Source organism: Miniopterus natalensis, chromosome 2 (assembly GCF_054644295.1).
Source record: "Miniopterus natalensis isolate mMinNat1 chromosome 2, mMinNat1.hap1, whole genome shotgun sequence".
In the NCBI taxonomy this organism is placed as follows: Eukaryota; Metazoa; Chordata; class Mammalia; order Chiroptera; family Miniopteridae; genus Miniopterus; species Miniopterus natalensis.
The window spans coordinates 180,537,216-180,562,693 of NC_142082.1; the positions used below are offsets into that span (position 1 = coordinate 180,537,216).

The window sequence follows — 25,478 nt, forward strand, 5'->3', positions numbered from 1 at the left end:
GTAGGACAGGCAAGGCCTTGACCCTTGTAGACTTACATTTTGGTGGAGGAGGAGTGGGAAGGAGAGAGACAGACCATAAACAAGTCACCAGACATAAAATTCTCACAGAAGAGGTAACTGTTTTGAGGGCTAGTAAATGGGGTTATATGATATAACACAACAGGGTGTTTTAGCCAGATAGTTAGACCTCTTTGAAGAGGTGGCATTGAGCAAAGATGTAAGTGATGAAGAGAATAAAAGGGAAGAGAGTGGTAAGTGCAAAAGCCCTGAGGCTGAAATGAGCCATTCAAAGAGGCCACTGTGGCTGGACCCCTGGGATGGACAAAGGTGATCTGAGATGAGTTCCAAGACAACAGGGCCTTGAATGCCAAGGTAGTGAGTTAGGATTTTAAGTGGGAGGAAAAAAAGTGACCTTGGCCTCCTCTCTCCTAGGACTCAGCCCAGAGGGTACCTTCCGCAAAGATGTCTGTGGATCCCTTATCCAGCAAAGCCCTGAAGGTGAGGAGGCAGCCCCTGAAGTCCCCAGTCCTCCCCCTCCCTCCCGGCCTCGCCCAACTGCCCCTTCAGTACCTGGAATCCCCAAGAGCAGCTCGCAGGCATCAGGCATTCATGAGGCCAAGGCCGGAAACCAGGAGGCCTGGGCTCTGGTCACAGGTTCTGTACCCCCCCTCCGCCCCCTCAAGGTCACTTCCCTCTCCAGACCCGCTTCCCCATCAGGACAGTGCCCACTGGGCTGCAGGTTTTCAAAGGTGCTTCCCCGGGTTTCTTTGGCTGAGTCCGGCCTGGTCGCAGGGTTAGAATTCCGGCTGCACTCTTGGGTGGCTCCCTGTGCGCTCAATCCTGGTTTGGCCCGGTTTCCCCTGACGGGTTCCTGCGCCACTCTGGAGTCTTGGAACAAGTCCAGCCAACGCCTCAGTGCCGACAGCGGTGGAGGGGAGCCGTCCCCAGCGCCTGATGCGTGCGAGGCCCAGCTCAGGGCCCACAGGCAAGGGCGCCACCCCAGGCCTCAGTTTCCCCATGTGCTCGCCCGCAGATCAAGCGCGAGCTGAGCGAGAACACGCCGCACCTGTCGGACGAGGCGCTGATGGGGCTGTCGGTGCGCGAGCTGAACCGGCACCTGCGCGGGCTCTCGGCCGAGGAGGTGACGCGGCTCAAGCAGCGGCGCCGCACGCTCAAGAACCGCGGCTACGCGGCCAGCTGCCGCGTGAAGCGCGTGTGCCAGAAGGAGGAGCTGCAGAAGCAGAAGTCGGAGCTGGAGCGCGAGGTGGACAAGCTGGCGCGCGAGAACGCCGCCATGCGCCTGGAGCTCGACGCGCTGCGCGGCAAGTGCGAGGCCCTGCAGGGCTTCGCGCGCTCCGTCGCCGCGTCCCGCGGGCCCGCCGCGCTCGTGGCGCCCGCCAGCGTCATCACCATCGTCAAGTCGTCCCCGAGCCCGGGCCCGGGCCCGGGCCCCGCCCCCGGCCCCGCCCCCGCCGCCTGCTCCTAGTGCTCGCTGCGCCCGGCCACGCCCCGCTCTCCAAACCGCTCCCCTCGGACCCCAGCTCCCTTCCCAAAGTGCCTACGCACAACCTCTGTCCCCAGGTGCCATTTCTCTGCAGCCCCAGCCCCTGTGGTTCTCGCAGGTTCTCTCCCTGGAGCCTGTCTTCCTTGTGCGGCCCCTGAAACTGGGACCTAATATCCTTGGGAAGGGGCAACTTTGGTGAGATAGGAGGTAGGGTGGCTGAAAGTTCGGCCTTAGATTGAGAGGATGGGATACAGAGCAGATTAGATTAGAGAAGAGCCATCGAGGAGAAGAGGGCCCCCCTTCATTTTGTAAACTTTGCTCAGATTGTGGCAGTGGCCCGTCCCCACCCTCCTGGGATTTAGCACTAGGTTGGCCCTGTATACGGCCTGGGGTACTGTCCAGCTGGGAAGCGGATGCTCCCACCTTGCGCTGGGTCTGGGGAAATCACCTGGAGAGGCCCAGTTAGCAGGTGGGGAAACAGGCCTCAGTGGATGTGCCACATTTGCTTAGTAGCTGAGCTGGAACTTAAAACAGGCCCTCCCGCGGCTGTCCTGAGATCCCAGCCATGGTTATCGGGGGCAGTGGACAGGGACTGAAGACGGGTGGAGGGGCTGCCGAGGCCTGGGAGACCGCTCTCTGTGAGCCAAGGTGAGAGAAGAAGGAGAGAGAAGGTGATGCAGATGGAAGAGAGGGAAGGAGCTGGCTAGCTGAACAGAAAGGGGCAGAGGAGGTGGGGAGATGAGATGACATCCTGCAGTCTTGCAGCCTGGGGTGGGGGTCCTTAAAACAGAAGGGTCCCACCTCTTCCTCTGACTGCCCACCCTGGGGTGGAGGCTGAGCACTGCCATTGATTGTTCTGAGAAGCCCGCCCCCTCCCCAGTTGCCCTCCCCGCTGTTTATTTATTGCACGAGTCTAAGTTATTCTCTCCAGCCAGAGCCCTAGCCTCCGCTCTGGGAAAGTGGCGTGTGGCCCTGAGCTGGACTTTATATTTTATATCTGCAAATAAATCACATTTTATCTTATATTTAGGGAAAGCCGGATGGCAACAACCAAAAAATGTTTTTAAAAAATTTGCCCTGGCCCCCAGAATTTATTTATTTTCTGACTTACAGTAAGCGAGTTATCCGCCTTCTGTATTTTGTAGACTTTCTGAATAAAGTCAAGTTCTCTTTTTCCACAGTGAAGAAGTGTTATGTCCTGAGCTGTTTTTGGGGGTTTCTGAATAAGGGGCCTAAGAGGGAGTTCTACTTTCCCACCCCAGGCAGACCCCTCTGCTGGGTGGGAGCTTTAGCCCCAATCTGCAAATAAAAACTAAACACTATCACTAGCTCTTGCCTGGACTGGAGGAGGAAACCCGGATGGGTGGTGCCAAAACATCTGTCCTTCCATCTGGGTGCCTGAGCCAAGGATCCTCTTTGGGGAGGCAAAGCTGGGAGCACAGTGAAGTGAGGGTTAAATTCCCTGGGCCTCCCTTCAGCGAAAAAACAGTCCCGCTGAGAGGAAAATTCCCAGATTGAAGAGGGATCTTTCCAGCACTTTTACATCGAGGTCTGATTTCCTACAGCCAAGTAGAAAATACTTTCCTCATGTTCCGGAGGCGCAGGGAGGCGGGAGAGAAGTGGCGCCCTCAGTCCCAGCCTGCAGGCCTAAAACGCAACTGTCTCCTCCTGGGGCCCAGGCGGATGGAGTACACGGTGGGGGTCAGGGAAATCGGGGTTTGAACCCAGATGTGCGATTTTCTAGCTGTGTCACCTTTGATGACTTATTTAGCCTCTTGCAGCCTCGGTTTACCCATGTGTGCCAGGAAGGTTTTCTGAGGACACAGGTCACAAGCACTGGGAACCGGAGGGGCCGCAAGCTTGAGCAGAGTAAATGGTACAGGAGTGCGCACCCCTGCAGTGAGGAGGGTTTCCCAGGGGCCGGGACAAGGCGGGGGACATGCAAGTTGGGGAGAGGCCAAACCACATGGGCTGGCTTTACCGCAGGCCTCCCTCCCCTCGGGTTGGGGCCGCGATCCTCCCCATCCTGAGATGCAGAGCTCAGGCCGAGGGAAAGGCAGCCGGAAGCTGCGGGGACGGCGCCTGGGAATTTCCCCGCCCCCGCCGCATTCCTGAGGCCCCCGTCACCGGCCAGGCCCCGCCAAGGCATCTGGAGGTGGCGGCAGGAAGGTGCCCTGCTCGGCCAGACTCCCGGCCCGGTGAGGAGGGGCAGTGCCCACTGCCCAGCAGGCCTGGCCCCCGGCGGGAGGCACCTAGGGGCCCACGGTGGAGGTGGCGCTCAAGGAGGCAGGGGGACAGCTTGGAAGGCACGAGGACCCTGAGGAATCTCAACCCGGAGGCACCTGCGGGGCGGGGGCTGCCCTTGGGTGACGATGGGCCCTTTGTGACCGAGGCTGCCACCGTGTCCTGCTGGCCAGCGGAGGGGAAGACGCTGTCCAGTGGGGGCCTGGACCCCAATTTTAGTCTCTGAAAATGTGAATTCCCCCATCACCTACACTCTGCACACCGGAAGGACAAGGGTTTCCTAAGACACCCCTGCCCACAACCACCGAACCTACCCTCACACCCCCGCGGGGGTGGGAAGGAAAAAACCTCACCCACAGGCAGAGATTTCAATACAATCTATATTATCTCATATATATATTTCTTTCTCACCTTATTTGCTCACTTCTGTCACGCATTTAAAATGTCACAGAGACCAAAATAGAGCAACTTTCTGGTGGGACTCATGGCAGTCATACACGAGATACAAAACTAGGGGCTCTGTCTTCTCATACATCATACAATTAATTTTTCAAGTATTTTTTATGTACAAAGAGCTACTCTATAGGGAAAAAAATTAAAAAAAAAAAAAAAAAGGCAAGGTAGGTTACAAATCCTAGGAAGTAGGTGGCATGGTCAGGCACGAGTTCCCAGCCCCCATCTCTCCAGGGGCTGCTGGCTCCCTGCCACTGAGCTGAAGGGCAGAGACTGGGGGCAGGGAGTCAGCCGCACACTTTGGCCTGGAAGGAGAATCAGAGAAAGATTTGTGAAGGGAAATGCGGGGAGTGGGCACAGAGCTCGTTCTCAGACAGCCGGCACCAGCCTGTTGCCTTCCCAGGCAGCTTGGCACTGGCTGGCCAAGCCTACCAGACAGGGGCCCAAAAGCAGCCTCCAGTACCCCACAAGCAGGCCTGTCTCCCCCAGAGTGCTGGCTTGGTCACAAGGGTCAAGTGCCTGGAAAGGCTGACAGGACAGAACCCCCACCCGACCCTCGACACAGTTCATTCCAGGAGTGGCCAGAAGGAAAGATTCCACAGGGAAGCTCTGAAGCCGCAGGGCAGGGACCTTCGCCCAAACCCTGCCCCTTCCCCAGGCTGCTGCAGCCCAAACCCAAGTGCTGTCTGGGGACGGGGCGCTCTGCCTGCACAAACAAGCAGTGTCCATCAAGAGACTTCCTAAGACAGTGGCCGATGCAAGCCCAGCGGCATGGGGGCTCTGGCCCTGGGAGGCTCCAGGTATAGGGGTGCGGAGGTGGGCGAGGGGAGGGGACTGAGGTCCTGGCCACCCCCGAGGCCTGTCCAAGGGCGCTTGGCCCAGCACTGCAGGATCCTCTGAGTGCCAGGAGCTTTGCAGGGAGCCCCCAGGGAATGACTGGGATAGACTGAGGGCCAGGGGGGCTTTCATATGTGACTAAGGCACAGAAGAGACGGGCTGGGGCCAGCTGAGGCAGGACCCCAGGCCCTGCGTGGACGTGGCGCCAGGGCCCTCTGCAGCAGGCCCTCGCCCTTTGTCTTTCCTCCCACAGAACCGTGTCCTCTGGGAGCTCGTGTGAAACGTGGAGACTCAGACTCTTTCCCTGAAATGGGAGGGAGAAGCCCCAGCGAGAGACCAGGACCCAGCAAAGGTTCTGATCGCTCAGCCTGGGAAGGAAGTGGGAGCCCTTGACCCTCTGAGCAGCCAGGCATTAAGGGCTCTGCCCAAAAATGCTCCCAAGACAGACCCCAGGTGAGGGGCAGTGTGGGCTGCTGGCTGTCCTCAGCAGGCCAGGAGGAAGGAGCGCGAGACAGGTGCAGCCAGAGAGGACGCCCGGAGCTCAGGGACCCCATTTGGAGAGGCCACATCAACAGGCAGGGGCCCAGAGGCACCTGAGCACCCTTCCTGGTGGGACAGGTGGCTCTTGGTATCTGGCTCTGATCCTTGCAGCATGCCAGGCAGGCCTGGGTCAGGAGGGGGTCCCAGAGAGCTTCCATGTTCCCTCCCTCCTCCTGCTCAGATGAGGGTAATCTAGCATCGGACAAGTGGAACAGGAGGAAGTAGGCGGGAAGAGCTGTATTGCACGGTTTGGGGGGTGGGGCTGAAGATCTCATGGGGGAGGGCAGTGACCTGGGGACAGAGCTGTGGCTGTTGGTCCACAACATAAGCATCTGGGTCTGGGGCATGGCTGGTCCCAACATGCCGCCACCGCAGGACGAGCTGCAGGGGCATGGGAATCGCTCCCAGTGTCCCCTGCTCCTTGCCAGGCAATGCAGGCTTGGCCTTGTATAAATATTCCTGAAGGTTCCAGGGTGAGCCCGGGCTGTCCTCTGGGTAGACAGTGATATGTGTGTCTCTGGTCCAATAAATTAAAGGGCAATGCCAAAGCTGTGCCACCTGCCTCCTGGCCTAGACATGAGGCTGGAGGGAGCACACCCTGCCCTGGGCCAAGGTGCCAATCCTTCCCCAGCAACAGCTGCACTTAAAACTCATCATCAGAGCTGAGCAAGAGCGTCTTCTCGTTGTCTCGGGCACCACTGAGGCTGTGGGAGCGCGAGAGGCCGTGGGCGCCGCCATGCCAGGTGGGCCCTGGCTCCAGGGTGGACTGCTGCGTGTACTGCTGGTAAGCAGGCGAGAAGTTGTGGATGGCGTCCTGCACAATGTCGTGTGGGTTCATGGTCTCCTTGAGGCTGCTGGAGATGCTCTTCATGGGGGCGCAGCGGCCTGCAGGACAGGAGGCAGAAGGTGGGGGTGAGGGGGCTGGTGCAACAGGAGACAAGGCCCCCAAGGTTGTGTCATCCAACCACCCCCTAGTCCTGGGACCCATCCCCTGTAAGGTTGTGTCATCCACCCACCCCTCCTGGAATAGAGAACAGGGTCCAAGATATGAAAAGGTGCAGGCAAAAAACAGGTCTTCTGGCTGGGGCGCAGAGCAGTGTACCTGAAGGAGGGTGGAGGTAAGCAGCCTCTGGGGGCTGAGTCTGGCAGGTGGGGGGGGCCTGGGGTGGAGACTGGCACAGTGCAGGCAATGAACCCAGAAACTCCAGGGAGGCCAGGCCAAGCCAGCCCAGGCATCAACTAAAGGCAGGAGTGTTGGGGAAGGGCGCTCAGGAGTCAGGCGTGCCCAGGCTCCACTGGTGCTAGCCCTGCCCCCTCTTCTGAGAGAGTGGATCAGGGACATGTTCCATTCCTCCATCGGGACAGTTGCAGAGGGCTGGACCCACAGCAGAGCGGGCATCATCACCAGCTGCCCTCTGAGAGGGCAGGGGCCACCTGTCCTGATGTGCTAATCTCAATTTCCTCTGATCAATTCTCCCCAGGGCCCGGGCCACAAAACTGAGACGTAAGGGATGAGCTCAACTCGCAGCCAGGTCTTCAGACTCAAACTCGCCTGCTCTTTCCACCTTTGTGTCCTCTGCCATGGGACATACTAAATGCCCTGGTTTCCCACTAATGCGTGTTGTGCCCCAGAACCAAGCAGGGCATATCCCAGAACAATCACAGGCCAGGACAGAAGCAGGCAAGCTCTACAGAGGGTGGCTTGGCAGGCAGGTGCTCTGGGCACTGCCACCAGGGGTATCAGTGATGAAGGGGACAGAGACACAGTGAAGGAGCTAGGAGAGAGGCATGCCAGTGACAGTGACCAGGACTGACGTGCAGGACAGACATGCAGACCAGAGGAGAACCTACCGTAAGGACCATATGTTGGCACTGCCCACGGCCAAACCCGGGGCAAAAGCAGGGTGGGCAGGGGGAGGGGAAGAGAAGCAGGAGAAATAGAGAAGACAAGAGATAGCTGAGTGAACACCATGTGCCCACCACCGAGGCCAGTGCATGCCACGCCCCTGCCACCCCCACCCCTTGCCCATTCCCAACCATGGAAAGAACAGGGTAGTGAGAGAGTGGGCGTCAAGTAGCCTGGCGCAGACCAGGCCGGTCCTCTATACTCTCCTCAGTACACAGCTGCCCAAGGCCGTGGTGCAGAGGTGGTGGGCCTGGGAAAGTGAGTTTCTTGCCTCCAGCCACATGAGAAGGGAGCTGGTAGCAGCCGAGCTCCAGCGTAGATGTGTCAGACCAGGAGGCTTCCCCTTCCAGGCCCTCGGCCTCCTGATGTCATTTCAGGCATTCCCAGACTCCTCTTCCTGTCCCCCTTGGACATCTCTCCCAGCCCAGCAGCAGCCAGAGGCAGCCCCTGCCCCCCCGGGGGATTCTGAAATCACACCCAGCCAGGCCCAAGCCCAGATCAATTATTGCAGAATCGGAGGGAGGGGCCAGACTTTTAAGACTCTTCAGGGTGTTCTAAGGTATAAGTTTCCAAGCTCTCTTCTAATAACGAGCAAGATCAGCAGGTGTAAAAGAAAGCTGTTCAAAGCTATTACCATCCAGTCTGCTTATGAGAAGTAATCAAGTTAAAAAAACACGCAACATGCCCGACCAGCGTGGCTCGGCAGTTGAGTGTTGACCTGTAGGAGATCATGGTTTGCTTCCTGGTCAGGGCACATGCCTGGGTTTCGGGCTCGATCCCCAGCAGGGGGCGTGCAGGAGGCAGCCGATCAATGACTGTCTCGTCATTGATGGTTCTATCTCCCTCTCCCTCTCTCTTCCTCTCTGTGAAATCAATAAAAATATATTGAAAACAAAAGAACACAACACTGTAGAGACAGAATTATAGGATAAAGCAGGTAACTGTATTCGATATGAGGAACCCTTAGGAACTTGTCTATCCTAAAATCTCCGTCCTGACCTTCCCATGCCTATCGTCTTTGGGTCTCCTTACTCCAGACATGCTGCCAAAGACAGGTGGGCCTGGCTTCCAGGATATCCCTACACGTGGCCCAGGGATTCCTGACCCTTCCACACCTGCTGGACACTGAGAGGCAGGAGGGGCCCTGGGCAGGGCTGGCAGTGCTCCTCCTGTTGGGGTCATCTCCAGGACCCTGGCTCATACCTTGCGCGTCCAGTCTCTTGTCAGCATAGACCTTGTAGGTGAAGGCGTGCCGCAGGGCAAGAGCTGCGAAGAACATCTCCACGCAGATGATGAAGTCCTGGTAGCCGGCTGCCACGGTGCCCTCGCCCACTGACACACGGGCTGAGTGGATCTTGGGGATGGCCCCGCACTTCTCCAGGATGGCCAGGAGCATGCCTGGAAGGGGAGGCGGGGGTGTCTGGCTCAGACTGGACCATCTTCCCAGTTCCTCTTCCTCCTTGCAGCCCCCCCAAATGCCAGGACAGATGGAAGCAGGGTCCACAGTTGCTCCTGGAGGGCAGGGTTGCTGGCACAAAGCCAAGGCCACTTGGAACCCCCACAACCCCAGCTCCTTTTCAGCCACCAACACTGAGACGTCACGGATTGCATGGGGTCCCCTGCGTCCCCCCAGCCATGAGTCAGCCCCACTGAACCTCCGCCATGGCTCCTATCAAGGCCCCTGAGGCCCAGACTTCTTTTTTTTTAAATATATCTTTTATTGATTTCAGAGAGAGGAAAGGAGAGGGAGAGAGAGAGCGAGATAGAAACATCAATGATGAGAGAGTCATTGATTGAGCCCGCAACCTGGGCATGTGCCCCGACCGGGAATCGAACCCCGATGGCCTGGATCCTAGGTCGACACTCAACCGCTGAGCCATGCCTGGCCGGGCAGGCCCAGACTTCTGACCTAGTGGGTGCCCAGTGGATGGAGGCCCCTTTGAGCTCCAGGCTGAGATCACCCAAGATCAGTCCCATCGCCTGGGCCCCAGGGATACTGGGGACTGCAAGCAGGAGGAAGGGGACAAGGTTTAGGGGACAGGGTGGCCCAGGCCAGCCTCACAGGGGCTGGGAGGAGACTCACCTTGCCAGAAGGAGAGGAAGATAACAGACTTGACCATGAAGAACTTGAGGACCGGGCTGTAGGGGCTGAGCAGCTCCCGCGTGGCGAAGTAGAACAGGAAGAGGGCATAGAGGGCTAGGCTGACTGACACGTTGTAGATGATGGTCACGTACAGGTAGCCGCTAGCGACGCTGCAGGAACGAGAGAGCCTTCTGACTTGGACAGACCTTTCTGAGGAGCAAGGAGCCCCCCCTTGTCCTGCCCGTGCCAATTCCTATGGCTCAACCATGCTCCCCAAGCACTGCTCCATGAGCCACGTGATCAAAGCGGTCAAAACCTGAGGGGGTGCTGGGTGCACCTGCGGCATGGGACCGGCCAGCACCTCTGCTTCACCCACGGTGTGTCTAAGCCACCTGCCTGCAGCTCTGGTGACCACACTCCTGGTGGAGGGCACAGGCACGGAAGCCAGCGTGGCCTGGGGTGGGGAGCTCAGATGGCAGGAGTCAGAGTGACTGGGAGCTCGGCTTTGCTCTTTTCACTTGAGCCAAGTTACATCCCACTGAGCCTCAATTTGCTCACCTGCCCTGTTAGGCTGTTGTGTGCCAAGTGCTCGCCAGCACACGGCCATGTGGTCACTTTCCCTAACCCCCAAATGAGATGTCTGTGGGAAGTTTACAAAGGAGAGGCTTTCTGCCCGAGGACTCAAGACTGGCCTCTCAGGGCTCCGGCCCTCTTGCTCCCTGCATTGAGAATGGTCGCCGTTCCTCTGGGCCCACGCCCAGGGCCCCACTCTGCAGCCCGCGTGTGCAGGGCATGGATGCTGAGCGACCGCTCCTGTGCAAGAAGCAGGGCCAAGTGCTGCTGCCAGGCCTGGGCCTCACAGAGCAGGGGTGAGGGAGCCATGAGGAAGTCTCGGCCTCCTCTCAGAGGAAGTCCTGAGTGCGTGTATGCGGCCACTCTGCGGCCACCTCCTTCCCTAAGCAGGGCACTTGCCTCTAGGCAGGGACATCTACCCTGGCACCGACATTCCTCCTCACACCCCCCTGCGGGGTCCGCTGCTTACTCAAAGTCACCGTCCCGGTACTTGCCAAAGGCCTGGAGGATCACGGTGCTGACAGCCATGAGTGGCTTCACCACACAGAACTGCAGGGTGGCCTGTGGGGGGAGAAGGCCAAGGGTCAGGGTGAGGGCAGAAACGACATAACGAGCACATCCTGTGGCAGGGACATCTACCCTGGCACCGACAGAAGAGCGAGGCAGCACAGTGTCGTGGAGGTCTCCTACCTCTGCACTCTAAGGTTGCTGCCAGCCTGCTCAGCCACTGAAGAAATTCCTTACCCAGGCTTTCACAATTTCCCACAGAGGCCCCAACCGAGGGGTGCCCACGGTGCCACAACATCACTAGAATCACCTTTCTCCTGAAATCGTGTAAACCTAAGTAACAAGGCCCTTCAGTGGAGGTGGGAACAACTGAAAAGGCTCAGTTCGTGTGGCTCCAAATAAGGCAAGGACCCTGGAGCAGAGAACAAAGGCTGCTGAACCCAAAGTTCTGGGAATTGGAGCGAGGTTTGCAGGGGAGCCCCAGTGATCCGAGCTGTGGGGCTGCCACCGAGTGTGACAGGGGCTGGAGATATGATACTGCTGTCAGCACACCCACGGAGCTTCCCGGGTGTGGGAGTGGGGGGGGGGCACCGCCCCACCTAGAAGAGGTGGGACCAGCACCTGACAGAGGCGGAGCAGTCCTCTGCACCAGGGAAAGGTGCACAGAGGCTCCTTCTGTCCTCTCCTTTTTGTACCTCTCCCTGCCACCTCCGGCAACAACGGAGCCCACGGGGCTGGGGGTAATTTATAGCAAGGCGACTGAAGCTAGTGATCTGGAATCAAAACTTTGTACACAATATAATCATCAAAGAAGGCAGTGAGTCACAGGGGCCCTGGGTGGCCAAACCCACTGGTAAACAATGGCTCTGAAAGGCCCCACCCTGAACCCAGGACGGTTTTAACTCTTTCTGTGCAGGCCCACTGGAGAAACTCTGAATTTAGAAAGAAGAAAGATTCAGAAGCAGACCAGAGACCTGGGAAGTCCAGGTAGATGCTCTGTGGGTGTGCTTGCTGGGTGTGCCTGTGCCCCCAGCAGTGGCCCTACACAGAAGGGAGTAGAAAAGCCAGCCCTCCAGTGGCCAGTCATTGGCTGTGGGTTTCACTTCCCCTTGGGATTACTCTTGGAGATGCTAGAGGGGCTGCAAGGCCCTGTGGAGCCCCAGAGGAGACTGAGTAGAGGTCATGACAGCTGGGCAGGACACCTGACTCTCCCTCCCTGAATGAGAGGGTGGGCTCTGTGCCAGCGCTGTGTTGACGCTCTACATCCACTACCTCACCTGTTCTTTAAACCATCCCTTGAGATAAGGAACAGTACTCAAATTTTATAGAAGGAACTAAGGCTCAGAGAGGTTAAGTAACTTATCCAAAGTCACAGAGAAGAAGCTGGAAATCAAACTCACATGGTGAGACACCCAGGCCCAAGCACTTAACCACACACCACAATGCCTCCACACAGGCTCTTCTAGACCACAGGGAGGGCAGCTGAGAAAACCGAAAGCTGCTCTGCTAACTGGGAAATGGGGGGGAGATGAGATTGCACAGGCCTGTTGGGTCCTGTATCTTTAATGCAGAAACCCTCCTTCCCTCTGACCGCAGCTGGTGAGAAGTTTACAAACTGAGATTTTAGAATCTCATGCACTTCCTTTGATTCTCACACATACCGAGACTTGGTCAAAAGGAGCAAGAGTCTGGGACCACTTCTTGCCCAGGATGCCTGTCACTGCCCCTCTGAGCACACCCCATGAATGCAAGAACATCCCTAACTGCTTGGAGAGTGGGTGCTAGGGCTTGGGGGGGTCTCACAGGAAATGGGGACTCCAGAGGTGGGGCCCAGGGCAGCCTGCAGCAGGGTCGTCCTGGCCCTATGCCTGCCTCTGCCACTGTCGAGTAGGAGGGAGCAGCACAGCCCGCAGCTGCTGCTCCAGGGCACAGACCCAGGCTTCCATCCCTGGCCCACAACTCCTTTGTTGTTAACCCTCACCTGAGGGTATTTTTTCCACTGCTTTTCAGAAAGGGAGGGAGGGAGGGAGAGAGGGAGGGAGAAACATTGATGTGAGAGAGACACCTTGACTGGTTGCCAAATGAACCTGCAACCCAGGTATGTGCCCTTGACCAGAATTAACCCTGCAACCCTTTGGTGTGCAGGCTGATGCTCTACCACTTAACCACACTGGCCAGGGTGACACAACTCTTGACTGGGGCAGTTGCCGGGGGCACACACCTGCTTACAGAACCGCAGGAATCCAATGGAGTAGGTCTTTCCCCAGAGGCAACACGTGCCATACACACAGCTGGACCTGGAAGAGACAAGCAGAGAGGGGATGGTGAGCAGAGAACCAGGACTTAGGAAAGGTGGGGCTGGGGGACGCCCACCCTCACATCCAGGCAAGCCAACGCAGGGCAGGGTAGGGTGGGGATGGGGCAGAGAGCCCAGGTAGCCTTTGAGCCTGAAGCCAAGCACACGGAGACACCAGAGAGCATTTGCAACTGCAGTAAAGCAGGAAGGAGCAGGGCTGCACAGGCCTTGGGGTAACAAACCAACTTGAGAAGCACCAAATGTAAACAGTGCGAGAGGGAGAAAGAAACAGGGAAAGACGGGGAAGAGAGGGAAGGAGAAAGAGCCAAGGAAGCTGTCCCAAGAGTTCCAACAAATGCTCTTGCTCAGAAAGTTCAAGAGAGGCACAGCAGGTCAAGGTCACAGGCTTAGAGGGTCTGTATGTCCCGCTGCTGCCAGGACAGCTTGAAGAATGTCAGGCCCAGGAAACAGTGGTGTGGGAGGTTCCAGGGGGCTTTGTACTCACTCGATGGGCTTCCCTCTGATCTCTGACATGATGGAACTTTCTCCCCCGAGGTATTCATAACATAGGCTTAGGAAATTGTAGATGACCAAGGCTGTGAAAAGAGTGTCCACAGTCAACCACTCACATCAACAGGGTGGGTAAACAGATGGCAGAATTCTAAACGGCAACGAAAGTGAAAGAACCAGTCACAGGCAGCAACAGAGCGCCCTCAGGGACAAGAGAATCCACACAGTGAATATTGCACTTGTAATCAAAACCAGGCAGAGAAAAATCGCGTTTAGGGATGCATACACGCACTGCTGGTCACTCTGTAAAGTCAAGTAAGGAAGCGGTTACCACAAAATTCAAGACTGTGGGGAGGCAGGAGGAGGGGAGGTAAGAATGGGCATGGAGGGGACTTGGGGGAGCTGGTAGTATGCTTGCTCTGGGTTTATAATTTATTCACCCCCTGCACTTTCCTGTTTGTGTTGTGGATCACAATTTTACAACAAAACAACAATAAAACATTCTCCAGAGGGACCTCTGGAGACATTCTAAGCAAGAATGAGACAGCAGCACCTCGATCTGCTCAACAACCTGCAGTGGACCTTCGTCGGCACAAAACACAGGAGAGGTGCACGGGCAACAGCACAGATGCCTTGAGAAGCTGGGTTAGCTCATTCTGGATCAGGGCGCGCTGGACATCCCCACAGACACAAAATGTGCAACAGCGCCCGCCAGCAGAGGTATGTTGTAAATGCTATGCTATAAATATAGCAATACGCTGTCATGACTCCTGGTCAGAGACTTCTGCTGGGTCAGCAAAGTGAAGGCTGCTGCCCGCAGGGTGTTAGAGGCAAAGGGATGTGCCAGGAGTGAGGAAGGAGAGCGAGCGTGGGGAGAAAGAGTGAAAGGAGTGCGGCAGAACACAGCACAAAAGACGGGAGCAGGAGGGTCAGGGACCAAGGGCAGGAAGCAAGGAGAGGCGTCCAGCAGCGGAGCAAGGCCTAGGCGAGGGTCAAAATGGGCTCCGGGAGGGCTCCTTTTCACATGCTCCTGCCATTCCCTGCAGCACACCAGCCTCCAGGCTCCCTGGGGCAGCCCCTTGGCATGGTATTCAAGCTGACCATCTCCCTCAGCAGGTTTTGTTCCCTCCATGCTTTTGCACTGGCTGTTCCCTGTCTGGGGTGCCTTTCCCTCTGCACTCCCGACAGACCCCACCGCCCCTGAGAAGTCTCCGGCCACCACCCTAGGCCAGTGCTTCCTCACCCGTGGCCCCGCTGATGTGCAAACACTATACAGAACTTCACCTGGAGCACAGAAAATCCTGGCAACAGTCTGAGACAAACACTGGCCTGCAGCAATTAGGAAAGGAACATGTTTGGGGTGCTTTCCACCACTCACGATTGCTCTAACCTATTAAGGGCTCATGTCTCCAGCTGGGGTGGGGGGCCCCAGGTAGCACCCTCTATAAACATGAGCCACAGCACTTACCACACTGTGCTGTGACTGTCCCTCAGCAGGCACACAGCAGAGGGTTTGCCACTGGTTAGATGTGAGCCTCAGTTTCCTCAACTGTTAAATGAGGACAGGAGTACCTAACCTTCACAGGTGGCTGTGAGGTTGAAGTGAGTGGGCCAACTCTTCCAAGTGGTCAGCACTCAGCAGCACTCTCTGAGTGTTGGCTGTCATACCATCCCTGCTACCTGCCCACCTCCCTCGGGGGCCAGCATCCCTTGATGGGGCTGGGGACCCTGTGGATGGAAGCAGCTCAGGATGTTTGGTGATTGCAAGCATCCCCACTGAGCTCTAGATCACTCATCAATGACAAGAGCTACTTTGGGGTATGGGGTGGGAGGCAACTAGCCAAATCTGATGTCAGTCTGCTAAAACCTTTGTCCAAAACCACATGAGGCCAAGTGGAACGGATGTGTCCACCCTAAGCTGAGTCCAGTTATAATGTGGTCGATGATATTTCCCAAAGATGGACACACCCTCTGATACCTACACTCCTGCTGAGATGGGGTCTCATTCCCCCCTTGCATATGGGTGGATGGGTGACGACGGCAGAAGTAATGCTTCGTAACATCTGACACTGGGGTTAGAAAAGGCCTCTTTCCTCTGGTTCTTTCCCCTGAGATGCCTGCCCTTGGACCCAGTCACCATGCAAGGAAGCCCAGGCCAGCCCTGGCGCACAGGCTTATGTGGGAGGAACTAGGACACCCAGCAGACACCACCATCCACTGCCAGACACATGATTGAATCAGACTTCAGGTGACTCCTCCCCAGCCTTCGAGTTCTCCAGCTGAGACCCAGATACCACAGGGCAGGGGCAAAATAGGCTTACCGTGCCCTGTCCAAATCCCTGACCTGTACTATCCATGAACAAGTGAATGGTGTTTTACACTAGTCTCTTTTGGGAGAGTTATTTACACAACCTTAGTAAACAGAATATACATAAAACCACTTCTGAGTTCCCAGGATGTGCCATGATTTCTCACGCTTCCTCGTGGTCACACATTCTGGTCCCTCTGCTAACTCCCAGAGGGAGATCAGCTGAGATGCCACCTCCTCCTTGGTGGCCTCCTCTGTCCTATTGTCATGCTCACTGTACACACGGTGATCTCTCTGCTCATCTGTCTGATCCTTCCAGCACAGAAGCAGCACAAGGCAGCAGGAAAGCCATGAATCCTGGAGCCAGACCCCTTGGGTGTGGACCTGGTTCTACCACTTAGGAGCTGTGTGGCCTCAGGCAAGTTTCTTCAGTACTCTGTGCCGCAGTTTTCTCATCTACAAGCTGCAGATCACTAGGGCTCCTTCCTCGTGGGGCTGCTGGGTTGGAGGGTGAGTGTGGTGCCTTAGGTGAGCCTGAGCTCACACTGAGCAGTCCACAGTGTGTTACCGATTGTCTTTTCCAGACTGTAAACTCCTTGTGGGTAGAAACTGAGGCTTACCCCCAACAACTACCAGAGGCCCTGGCACACCCAGTGAACATGTAAGAAATGAATGGATGACATGGGCGGTAGCTCCAGGTGAGGCTTAGAGAGGCAGGGCAGACAGGGCAGGCAGCTCCACCCACACTCAGTCCTGTGCTCAAGTTCACCTGCTCACAGATGGTGATCAAGACTTCCCCAAGGTGACCAGACTTCCAGTCCCCAAAGACAAAACCTCCAGAGAACCACAGGGGCTGAAGTTCATCAGCTCCCTCCATGTGGAACCACCCTCCCAAGCCAGGCCGTCCTGCGAGCCACTGAGAAGAGCCTGGTGCCTGAGCTCACATCCTTTCCTGTCACACATACGTCAGCATGTACTCACACTCTGTGTTCAACTGGTCAGAAATGTCCAATTTTATCCATCTCTGAGCTCAAGGTTCTTGACCTTTTAGCAGTGCTCTGGGGTCTGCCAGTCTGTATAATACCAATCTGATGACGATTTCCGTTCAAGAATCATTAGTGAGTCAATAATGCATTCTTCAAGGAGGAAGACAGGCCAGAATCTCTTCCAGATGACTCAACCAGCCACACCAGGACCCATCTAGACAAATCAGCCCCTTACCAGAAAATTACAGAGCCACCCCCAGCAACTTGGCAAGGGTGTTTAAAATGGAGAAGTCAACACAATCCAGGAACAAACACAAAGATATGCTGGCCCTGGACATAAGGAAAGAAAAAAGATTAGGAAGAGGGTTCTCAGCTAGCAGCCTTGTCGCCTGACTACCTTCTGACCATGGTTTCCGCTCTGGTCCCCTGGAGAGGTCCCAAAGAAACAAAGTAACTCTATGCCTCCCTAAATAGGCACTACAGCCTTTGTGCTAGGCTCTGTGCTAGGCCCTGGGGACACATAAATCACCAAGGGACCCATAGACAAGGCCCTCTCGTCTGAAGGAGAGCATCCAGAATGATGTAAGGGAGGCTCGCTCTCTCTCTCTCTTCCTGCTCTACTCTGGACAGTCAGGTACCTAGAACTTTTGGCTCCATCCTAGGTACCTAGAGGCAAATGCACACAATCAGGAGAGAAGGGCCAGGGTGGAGATGAAATGAAGATTGTACTGGATCCTTGAGGCCTGGAGGGGAGACATTAAGAATCACTCTCTTCATATAAGTGCCGCTGATCTTGTCTAGAGGGTCAGACAGGAATCACTCAGTCCCAGGAGTAGATCCTAGGACTTCTGCTTAGTATAAGAAACAATTTCTAATAGGAAGTCTTCAGAGATGGAAGGTAGTGAGCTCTCTGCCAATGGAAGCATGCAGTCAGAGGCTGGGCAGTCTCTTAACAGAGACATTATAAAGGCGTTCTGAGCAACTGACAATTTACAGGTCCTTTCCAACCCCGAGACTCCAGGCTTTCTTTCCTCACTGGCAGCTTCTCTAATCCGGAGCAGCCTGGACAGGAAGCTATAGTCCAAGAGGCAGCTCTCCACCCAGCGCCCTCATAAGGGACAACTTCAACAACATAGCCTTGAGGGCCCCCCAAGGCTTTAAAGAGAGGATCCGCTGAGAAGTACACTCTGCAGTCTCTGCCAGCAGCCCCCAGGTCAGGAGTCCTCCTGAGTTCCCCCCCTACAGGTAACTGAGGCACACCTGTCTGTTCAATAGACACTCCCTGGGCCCCTGTTTTGTGCCCTGCACTGTGTATGGAACCTCAATGACCCTGGGTGCACCTGGCCATTCCAAGCTCACCTTCTCCACACACCTTCAGCACCTAAAGGGGCCTCGTGGCCTAGCTGTCTTTGCTACACAGAAACGCTGTGGTTATTTGGAAGACTTGGGGCATTCCATATTTCAGACAACTTGTGGATGAGCCTGGAAAACTCAGTTTTCACCACTTTGGAAAGAAATCTTCTCTGCTCAGTTAATAGGGGCCTCGGACATTCTTTCCTCTTTTTTCCTCGACCGATGATTTTCACGGACAATAACGGATAAAATGAGCTACAGCTGAGGTGACAGGGACTCTGCCCGGACACAAATGACCCCAGACTCCGAGATGTTCCAAAGGCTGCTCTTTCCTCCTTCCTCGTGGCTTTCCTGTCCTTTGTTGATCCCGCTTCCTGCCACCTGGAACGCTTCTGATCGCTCAAGATCATCTACTGGTTTCTTCTGCTTATCTTTCTTTACTCCAATCTTTGAGCCCGTGAGCCCTCCTGGCAGCACACCGGGACAGGTCTCTGTGGCCCTGTTTAGGGCCCTCAGCTGGGTTCATCCTGGCTGTTCTCTCTCTACCAAGATGTTTCATTTGGGGCTGGATTCCAGGAAGCTAACTCTGTCCAAAAGCTGAAACTGGGTGAATGAACCATCAGTCTTTGTTTCTTCCATGCCTGTAAAATCTCTTCCCCGCCTGTAAAATCTCTTCCCCTAACAAGAGTTCATACTTTTCCAGGGGAGACACTCGTCCTGTGTTCCTTCACCACGCCTGGCACGGAGCAACTCCAGGACTCAGAGACCCAAGCTGAGCCTCGCCTCTAGCAAACACTCTGGGAAATCTTGGGCAAGTTTCCTGGCCTACTCAAAATTTTTTTTCCACAGTTGCCTGAATAAAGCAATGTGAAAGCCGCCTTCCTACTCTGACTCTGGCCTCCCTGCAGCCTTCTGATCACAGAGCTGCCCAGGGCTGTCTCAGAGCTATGTTTAGGGGCTACTCCCATCCCGACCACCATCAAACACTAAATGCTCGTAAGGGGGCTGGTTTCCACCCCTATTCCTTCTGCCTGGTGCTGCGGCGGTGTGAACTGCTGTGTGAATTACAGCCCTCACCAGATGGTACTCAATCAGAGGGACCCTGGGCAAGCCGTTTACTTCTCAGAGACTTGGCCCTCTCCTTGGAAAATGGCAATATTACCACCAATTCAAGCTGTTTATCTCCACTCTCCCCCCAGAATGCCACCAAGGTGAGAATGACTGGGGGAAAAGGACAGGAGATGGTGCTGGGGGCAGCCGACAAGCAATGCTAAGAAAAGTTCTGGGAGATGCAGCGTGGTCACTGACCTGGAGGAGAGGCACCCAGCCAGTGAGAACCTCAGAACCCTAGAGCTGGATGCAACAGGCACTTCTGATAGCTGTGGGTGAGGGTGCAAATGGAAAACGTGGCTACAAGTCTCCACGCAGAGCTGTTGGACTTTAATTTTCCAGACAGGTCAAGACAGCTCTGTCCTTAGAGAACTTAGCTCAGCTGAGGGCAGTAATGAGGAGACTTGCAAAAATGAGAGAGACGAGGTCTGAATGCGAAGGGCAAGATATCCAGGTCCTTGCCCTCAACTGTACCCTTAACTCAGCCTGCCCAGCTTTTACCACCCAGGCAGGAGGTGAGAACATTATTCTCTGGGGAAACAGGCCCAGAATAAAAAAATCTTCATTAGTGCCTGTCCCCACCACTGCACAGGAAACGCCCTGTGTCCTGTCACCCAACTAGGAGGCCTGGCAGTGTAAGCCCCATTCTTAAATATAAAGAATAGCTAAGGAAACCAGACATTTGAGGAGAGCTTCTAACACAAAGGTCAAGGACCAAAGCAAACAAACACGGAAGTCAGGAGACAGAGATAATGCAGGAAACAGAAGAAAACTGCAATTAGCATCCCACAGAAGGGGAGATACTCTCTCCAATACCAAGCACAAGGGGCTATTAAAAAAAGAGCAGGAAAGAGAGCCTGATGTTTTACAACATGATAAAGAAAACAAAAAACCTTCCATAGAAAAGCTCAAAGGTAAATATTTTAAAAAACAACAAAAAACCTCCTGGGAAATAGAACAAAAGAGCGGAAAATTATAAAGAAAACTTGAAGGTTAATCCAGAAGTGCAACATCCTACTAAGAGGAATTCCAGAAAGGAGGAATAAACTAGAGGGAAAGAAATTAGCAAGAGAACATATGAGAACATTTCCCAGAACTCAGGACATGAGTTTTCACAGTGAAGGGCCCACCAGGTGCCCTGCAAATAAATATCCGGCCCCTTGTGAGATTTCAGAATACTGGGAATAAAGGTCCTGAAAGCAGGGGGAAAGGCAGGTCACATACAGACATTAAGAATCAGATTCCAGCCCTGGCTGAGTAACTCAGATGGTTACGACGCAATGACACATAAATAAGTAGAACAACAAATTGATGTCTCTCCCTCTCTCTAAAATCAATCTTAAAAAAAGAATCAGAATCCAGCAGACTTTCCAAAAACAACATTGGAATTCCAGCTAAAAGACAGTGAAAGACGTGCCTTCAAAATTCAGAGGGAAAATGATTTCCAACTTAGAATCATATCCCCACTAATCAGATAGAACTAATCAGATAGAACAACATGATCTATATGTGCAGACAATTTTCAGATTTCAAAAAATAGAACTTCCATGCACCCCTTTTCTCAGGAAGCCCCTGGAAGGCATGCTCTAACCAAAGGAGAGGGCAAATCACGAACGAGGGGAAAATGGCATCCAGGGAACAGGTGGTTCGGCACAGGAGAGGAGACCAGGATTCCCAGGATGACAGTGGAGGAAAGACCCAGGATGAGAGCTGAGCAGAGAGCGAAGGGCAGGGCTCCAGGAGGACTACCACCGAGGGAAATCCCAGAGCTAATAGATTAACTGGTATGTCTCACTTCAGAGAGAACTTTCTCTTTGTTCAGTGAAGCATTTGGGAACAAATTAATGACAGAGACATAGAAAACAGTAAACCCAAAAGCAAGACAAGCAGTAAGCAGAGGAAAAGCAAAGCTGTACAAGAAAATGTCATCTCGAGACACCAGAAGGCTCAGCCTTGAACAATATTTACAGACACGTAATAACACAAACACGAAATGCAGACTTGGAAAAAATTGTGTACAGTCACGTTAAAAAGTTGAAGGAAAGAAACCTTGTGTGGGTGTGTGCAGTTGGCAGTAAGTACCTAAATCAAAAGCCTTCCAGAGGAGAAAGTCACCACGTAACACTACATAAAACTGAAAAATTGACACAACAGTATAAGCACATTTTTGGGTTATTCTAGGGCAAAAAACACTTAAAGAGTTGAAAGTGGCCCTGGCCGGGTAGCTCTGTTCGTTAGAGCATTTTCCTGATTTAAAAAAAAAGAGTTGAAAGTGCAGTGAACTCGGGAGCAAGGAGTTGGGGCATCCTGTTTCAGCCATATGCACATATGACTTTAATCAAAGTAAAATGTTAGTTGTTTTAATTTTGTTAAAAAGAAAAGCAAATGTCTGCCTAATGGCCAGCAGAGAGCCTGACTAATTTGAAGTAGTTCCGCAGCCCAGTCTATCCATTCCCGCCCCTTCCCAGGTCTCGGGAGACATAGAAGAAAGGGTGGACTGAATGGGGGCTCTTTTTGAACTTTAAGGGACACCCCATTAGCAAGCCTGCTACAGGGGCAGGTTCCGAGGACAGTGGCAGCACTTGTGGATACAAGAACAATGGGAGAGGGTTCAAGACACTGAGCAGAGGCACAGGAAAGGGCAAGGCAAGGGCCAAGGCCACCAGCTCAGACACCATGGGCTTGTGAACTCTGGCAGCCGGTACTCCAGGGCAGCTGCTGTCCTGTTTGTATACTGCCTGGGAGGAGCCCAGGGGACAATAGTGTTGCTAGGAGATGCAGACTTCCTGCGAGGACCTTTATAGGGCTGGGAGGAAGGTCTGGACAGGCCAGGCCTGAATAAAGAGGCTTCTGGAGTGGGAGGGGTAGCCAAGCATCTGCTGCCACCTCTGGGCCACGGAGTGAGGATGATGTGAAGGCTTCCTGGCTGTGCCCCCCTCTGACATGCACCCCAGTCTTCAGGGCCCCCTTGGCAGGGGACAGCTCTGATTCTGAATGAACAAGCAAGCAGAGGCTGCTCCCGGGCACCCATGCGAGGCTAGCAGCTGAATGGAAAAGGATTCTTGGCCTCATCTTCTCCAACCCCAGCCTTTGTGGCTCCCCAGTTACCCAGAGGTTTCCCTGGGGACTCTGCTGCTTCCAGGAACATCAGGCACTTAGAGCCCCACCTGGCCTCAGCATCCTCACCTGGCAGAGCTGGGCAGGGACACTGGCCAGGGAACTGAACAAGGCCCCATGTGGATGAATACAGGGCATGCAGCAGGTATTACATAGCAGCCCTTCTTCATTCAAAAAATCCAGAATAAGCGAGCGCCTATAGTGCCCGGCTCTGTCGGCACTGGTGCTCATGGAGCGAAGGGGCTACTCAGGAAGGTAGAAGAAACCAGGCATGCCCAGAACTACAAACCACAATGAGGTCCCGAGGACACAGACAGGGTGCTGGGAGTGGGAGCAACAGGGAAGGCCTCTCTGAGGGGACACCGGAGTCAAGATGGAGGAGGAGCCGGCCACAGAAGAGCTTTGAGGGTACTGGGCAACCACCCAATGTGCCCAGCCAGAAAGGAGGCCAGTGTGGCTGAAGGGGCAGGTGGTGTGCACTGTGTTAGGCACCTGAATTTCCTCAACAAATCCAAAGGCATTTCCTGTGGCCCATGAGTTCTCAGGGATACACAGGTTCATACTGGGACAGAAAAAGAGACTCCAGTTTCTCGGGGGAATGAGCATACATGCCAATATCCATGAAGTCCAGGGCCAAGGACAAAGCCCTCCTGGGTCAGGGAAGCAGACAACAGGTCATGTCATGTTCTGAGCTGCCTGGTCATAGCACAAGGAAAACCATGTCAAGTCACCCTACAGGAAACCAGCAGTGCAGGTACAGGAGGAGACGGGAAAACACACAACCAGGAGAGGAGGGCCAGCATCAGAGAGGGGATCTTGAGTCCAACACTGATGGCCTGTGACTTGTCCTGGGGCCTCTTCCTCCTTCACCCACAGTCCACAAGGAGATTTCTGTAACCTGCAATTTCCCATCACTTCCTATTTTTATGCATCAACAAACAGTTAGAAAAAAGATCTAAATTTCTCTGTATGGCCTGCAAGGCTATGTATGTCCCTGTCTGTGCCTCCCAGTGCAATCCCCCCTCCAGCTATAGGCCCCGCACAGCTCCTACACCCCCAGCTGGACATACTGAGACCCCTCCCTCCCCCAAGATGTAGCCCTCCTCTCAGCCCAGGATGGGTTCTCCTCAGCCTCCCTCTGACACACATCAGCTCATTCTCTAAGTCTCAGCTTCCTGCCCTCCCCAGGACACGACCACTGGGCCCTGGTGAGAGCACGTGCTTGTCCCCTGCGGTGATTGTTTAGGTGGCACAGATTCCCAAGGACAGGCAGGGTAAGGGTTGGCTTTCCTCTTTGCAACCGAGCACCCAGCACTGGATCTGGCCCGTGCATGGAGCTCAGTACCACAGCAGGTGCTGCTTCTACATCACACATCACATGTAAGAACAGAGGTCTCCAAAAGGCAGTAAGTCACCTTCTTGGGTGGCACAGTAGAGTTCCTCCTGGGACAAAGCCCTCAGAATTAAGACACATGGGGAGGGAGGCCCAGCCCGGCAGCACCAGGCCACAGACCCCAATATAAACCCTGACTCATTGGTACCTGGAGTTTCTGTTACAAACAGACCACTTATTTGCTGCCTGCGCACCCCATCTGAGACATCAGAACTGATAAATGAGGCACAGGTGGAGAGCCCCTGCTTCCAGGTATCTGTGACGGTGCTCTGGGAGCCACATTGCAAAGATCATCTGCAAGGTGGGACTCTGGCTACACCTGTGCTATTACCTGTCGATCTGGCCTGGATGGAAACGCTGAGGTGGGTGAAGAAGTGAGGGGTGGCCCCTCGAGGAGGAACCGGGGAGAGGGGCCTGTGACTCCCACACCGGGCAGGAGCAGGTGCGCTGCCCAGTTGGCCCAGCCCGCCCTGCGGCCCGCCCACACATCCTCACCCTCGTAGCAGTCACGCACGGTGCCGAAGTACACGTAGTACTGGTCGTTGGTGAAGAAGAGGAGGCTGAGCCAGGAGTCGAAGGCGTAGATGGGCACGATGAAGAGGATGCGCACGATGTAGCGCTGCTCATTGGGGCAGCTGTAGCAGCGCAGGTGCATGTAGATCTGGGGGCAGAGGGGCAGTGTCAGCCAGAGACCCGACCATCCTGACTGTCCCAGCAGCGCGCCTCCCGCCCCTCTGCTCCCCCGAGGAGGAGGCAGGCCGAGGGGACATCTAGCCCCGCCACTTATTAGTTCTGTGACCAAGTTACTCAACCCTGAGCCTCAGCCTCCTCTGTAAAATGGGGTGATAAACTTCTGGTGTGAAGCTGCTGTGAGCATCAGACCACGCGGTGCAGAAAGCTTGTGGGGTGTGGGCAGTGGTGCCAAGGCCAGCCTCACGGGAACATGAGACACACTCAAGACTATCTAAATCAGAGCCGGGGAATCCAGCTGTAACGAGTACTCTGGGGACCCACATGCACAGCCAGGTTTGTGTGGTGCAAGGAGGCTTTCAGTGTGTCCCCACCCCCCACCTTCCTAACATCTGATCCCTGGGCCGTGGAGCTAAAACATGGGCGTGTGGGTGGGTGCCCACCCCGCCTCATCCCTTAACCAACGCATGGTGTGGAGGGCGGGACAGGTGGGACCCTCACTTCCTCGGAGGGTAGAAGCGTCCTGGCTGAGCAGCTGCAGGGATGTCCTTGCCCTGTGTCTTACCTTCCCAGCTGTGGAATGGAGGCAGCACTCCTGCCTCACTGGGCAGTTGGGAGAATTAAATGCAGCTTTTGGAAAGTCGGGGCAAAATAAAAGCTACACATAATGCCAAAAACTGCTCTACCGGGATCCTCGTTCCAGCGGCCGAGTCTCCCGCCCCAGCTCTCATGACTTCCTACTTGGCTCAGACAAGGCCTGGGCTCAAGAGGAAAAGAGCAAAATATTCCCTGTCTGCAATGAGCCAACTGCCTTGGAAGCAACTGGGTTCTAGGAGGGATGGGGAACACAGGGAGGCAGGCGAGGAGCTGAAAGGAGACCCAAATGGGCTCAGTTTCCCATCTATGCTGGTAACCTTCAAACCTCTCCTTCCTTACACAGCCAAGGTATGTCTCAGCCTACGCCAGGCTCCTCTGGGCCTGTGAGCACAGGGGGACAAGACACTTGACTTCTACCCCAGCTCTGCCACCAACCTGTAAGTAAATAGGCTAGTGCCCTTGCCTCCCCTC

The 25,478-nt window shown here is 54.9% G+C and overlaps 2 protein-coding genes across 2 annotated transcripts in view; one reads left to right on the forward strand and one right to left on the reverse strand.

The window, feature by feature from the left end:
• Positions 1-437: 437 nt before the first annotated feature.
• On the forward strand, positions 438-1,486 carry MAFF (MAF bZIP transcription factor F). Its single transcript, XM_016223053.2, has 2 exons — positions 438-498; positions 1,034-1,486. The coding sequence occupies exons 1-2, from the start codon at positions 463-465 to the stop codon at positions 1,484-1,486; spliced, it is 489 nt and encodes a 162-aa protein (XP_016078539.2). The 5' UTR covers positions 438-462.
• Positions 1,487-4,110: 2,624 nt separating this feature from the next.
• The window catches only part of TMEM184B (transmembrane protein 184B), a 43,053-nt gene continuing 21,685 nt past the window's right edge, over positions 4,111-25,478 (reverse strand). The window contains exons 3-9 of the mRNA XM_016222460.2: positions 24,216-24,381; positions 13,449-13,539; positions 12,869-12,944; positions 10,610-10,701; positions 9,568-9,737; positions 8,688-8,882; positions 4,111-6,463 (exon numbers count right to left, since the gene is read on the reverse strand). Coding sequence (XP_016077946.1) covers positions 6,222-6,463; positions 8,688-8,882; positions 9,568-9,737; positions 10,610-10,701; positions 12,869-12,944; positions 13,449-13,539; positions 24,216-24,381 — 1,032 coding nt within the window. The 3' untranslated portion in view covers positions 4,111-6,221. The remainder of the gene's footprint in view (positions 6,464-8,687; positions 8,883-9,567; positions 9,738-10,609; positions 10,702-12,868; positions 12,945-13,448; positions 13,540-24,215; positions 24,382-25,478) is intronic.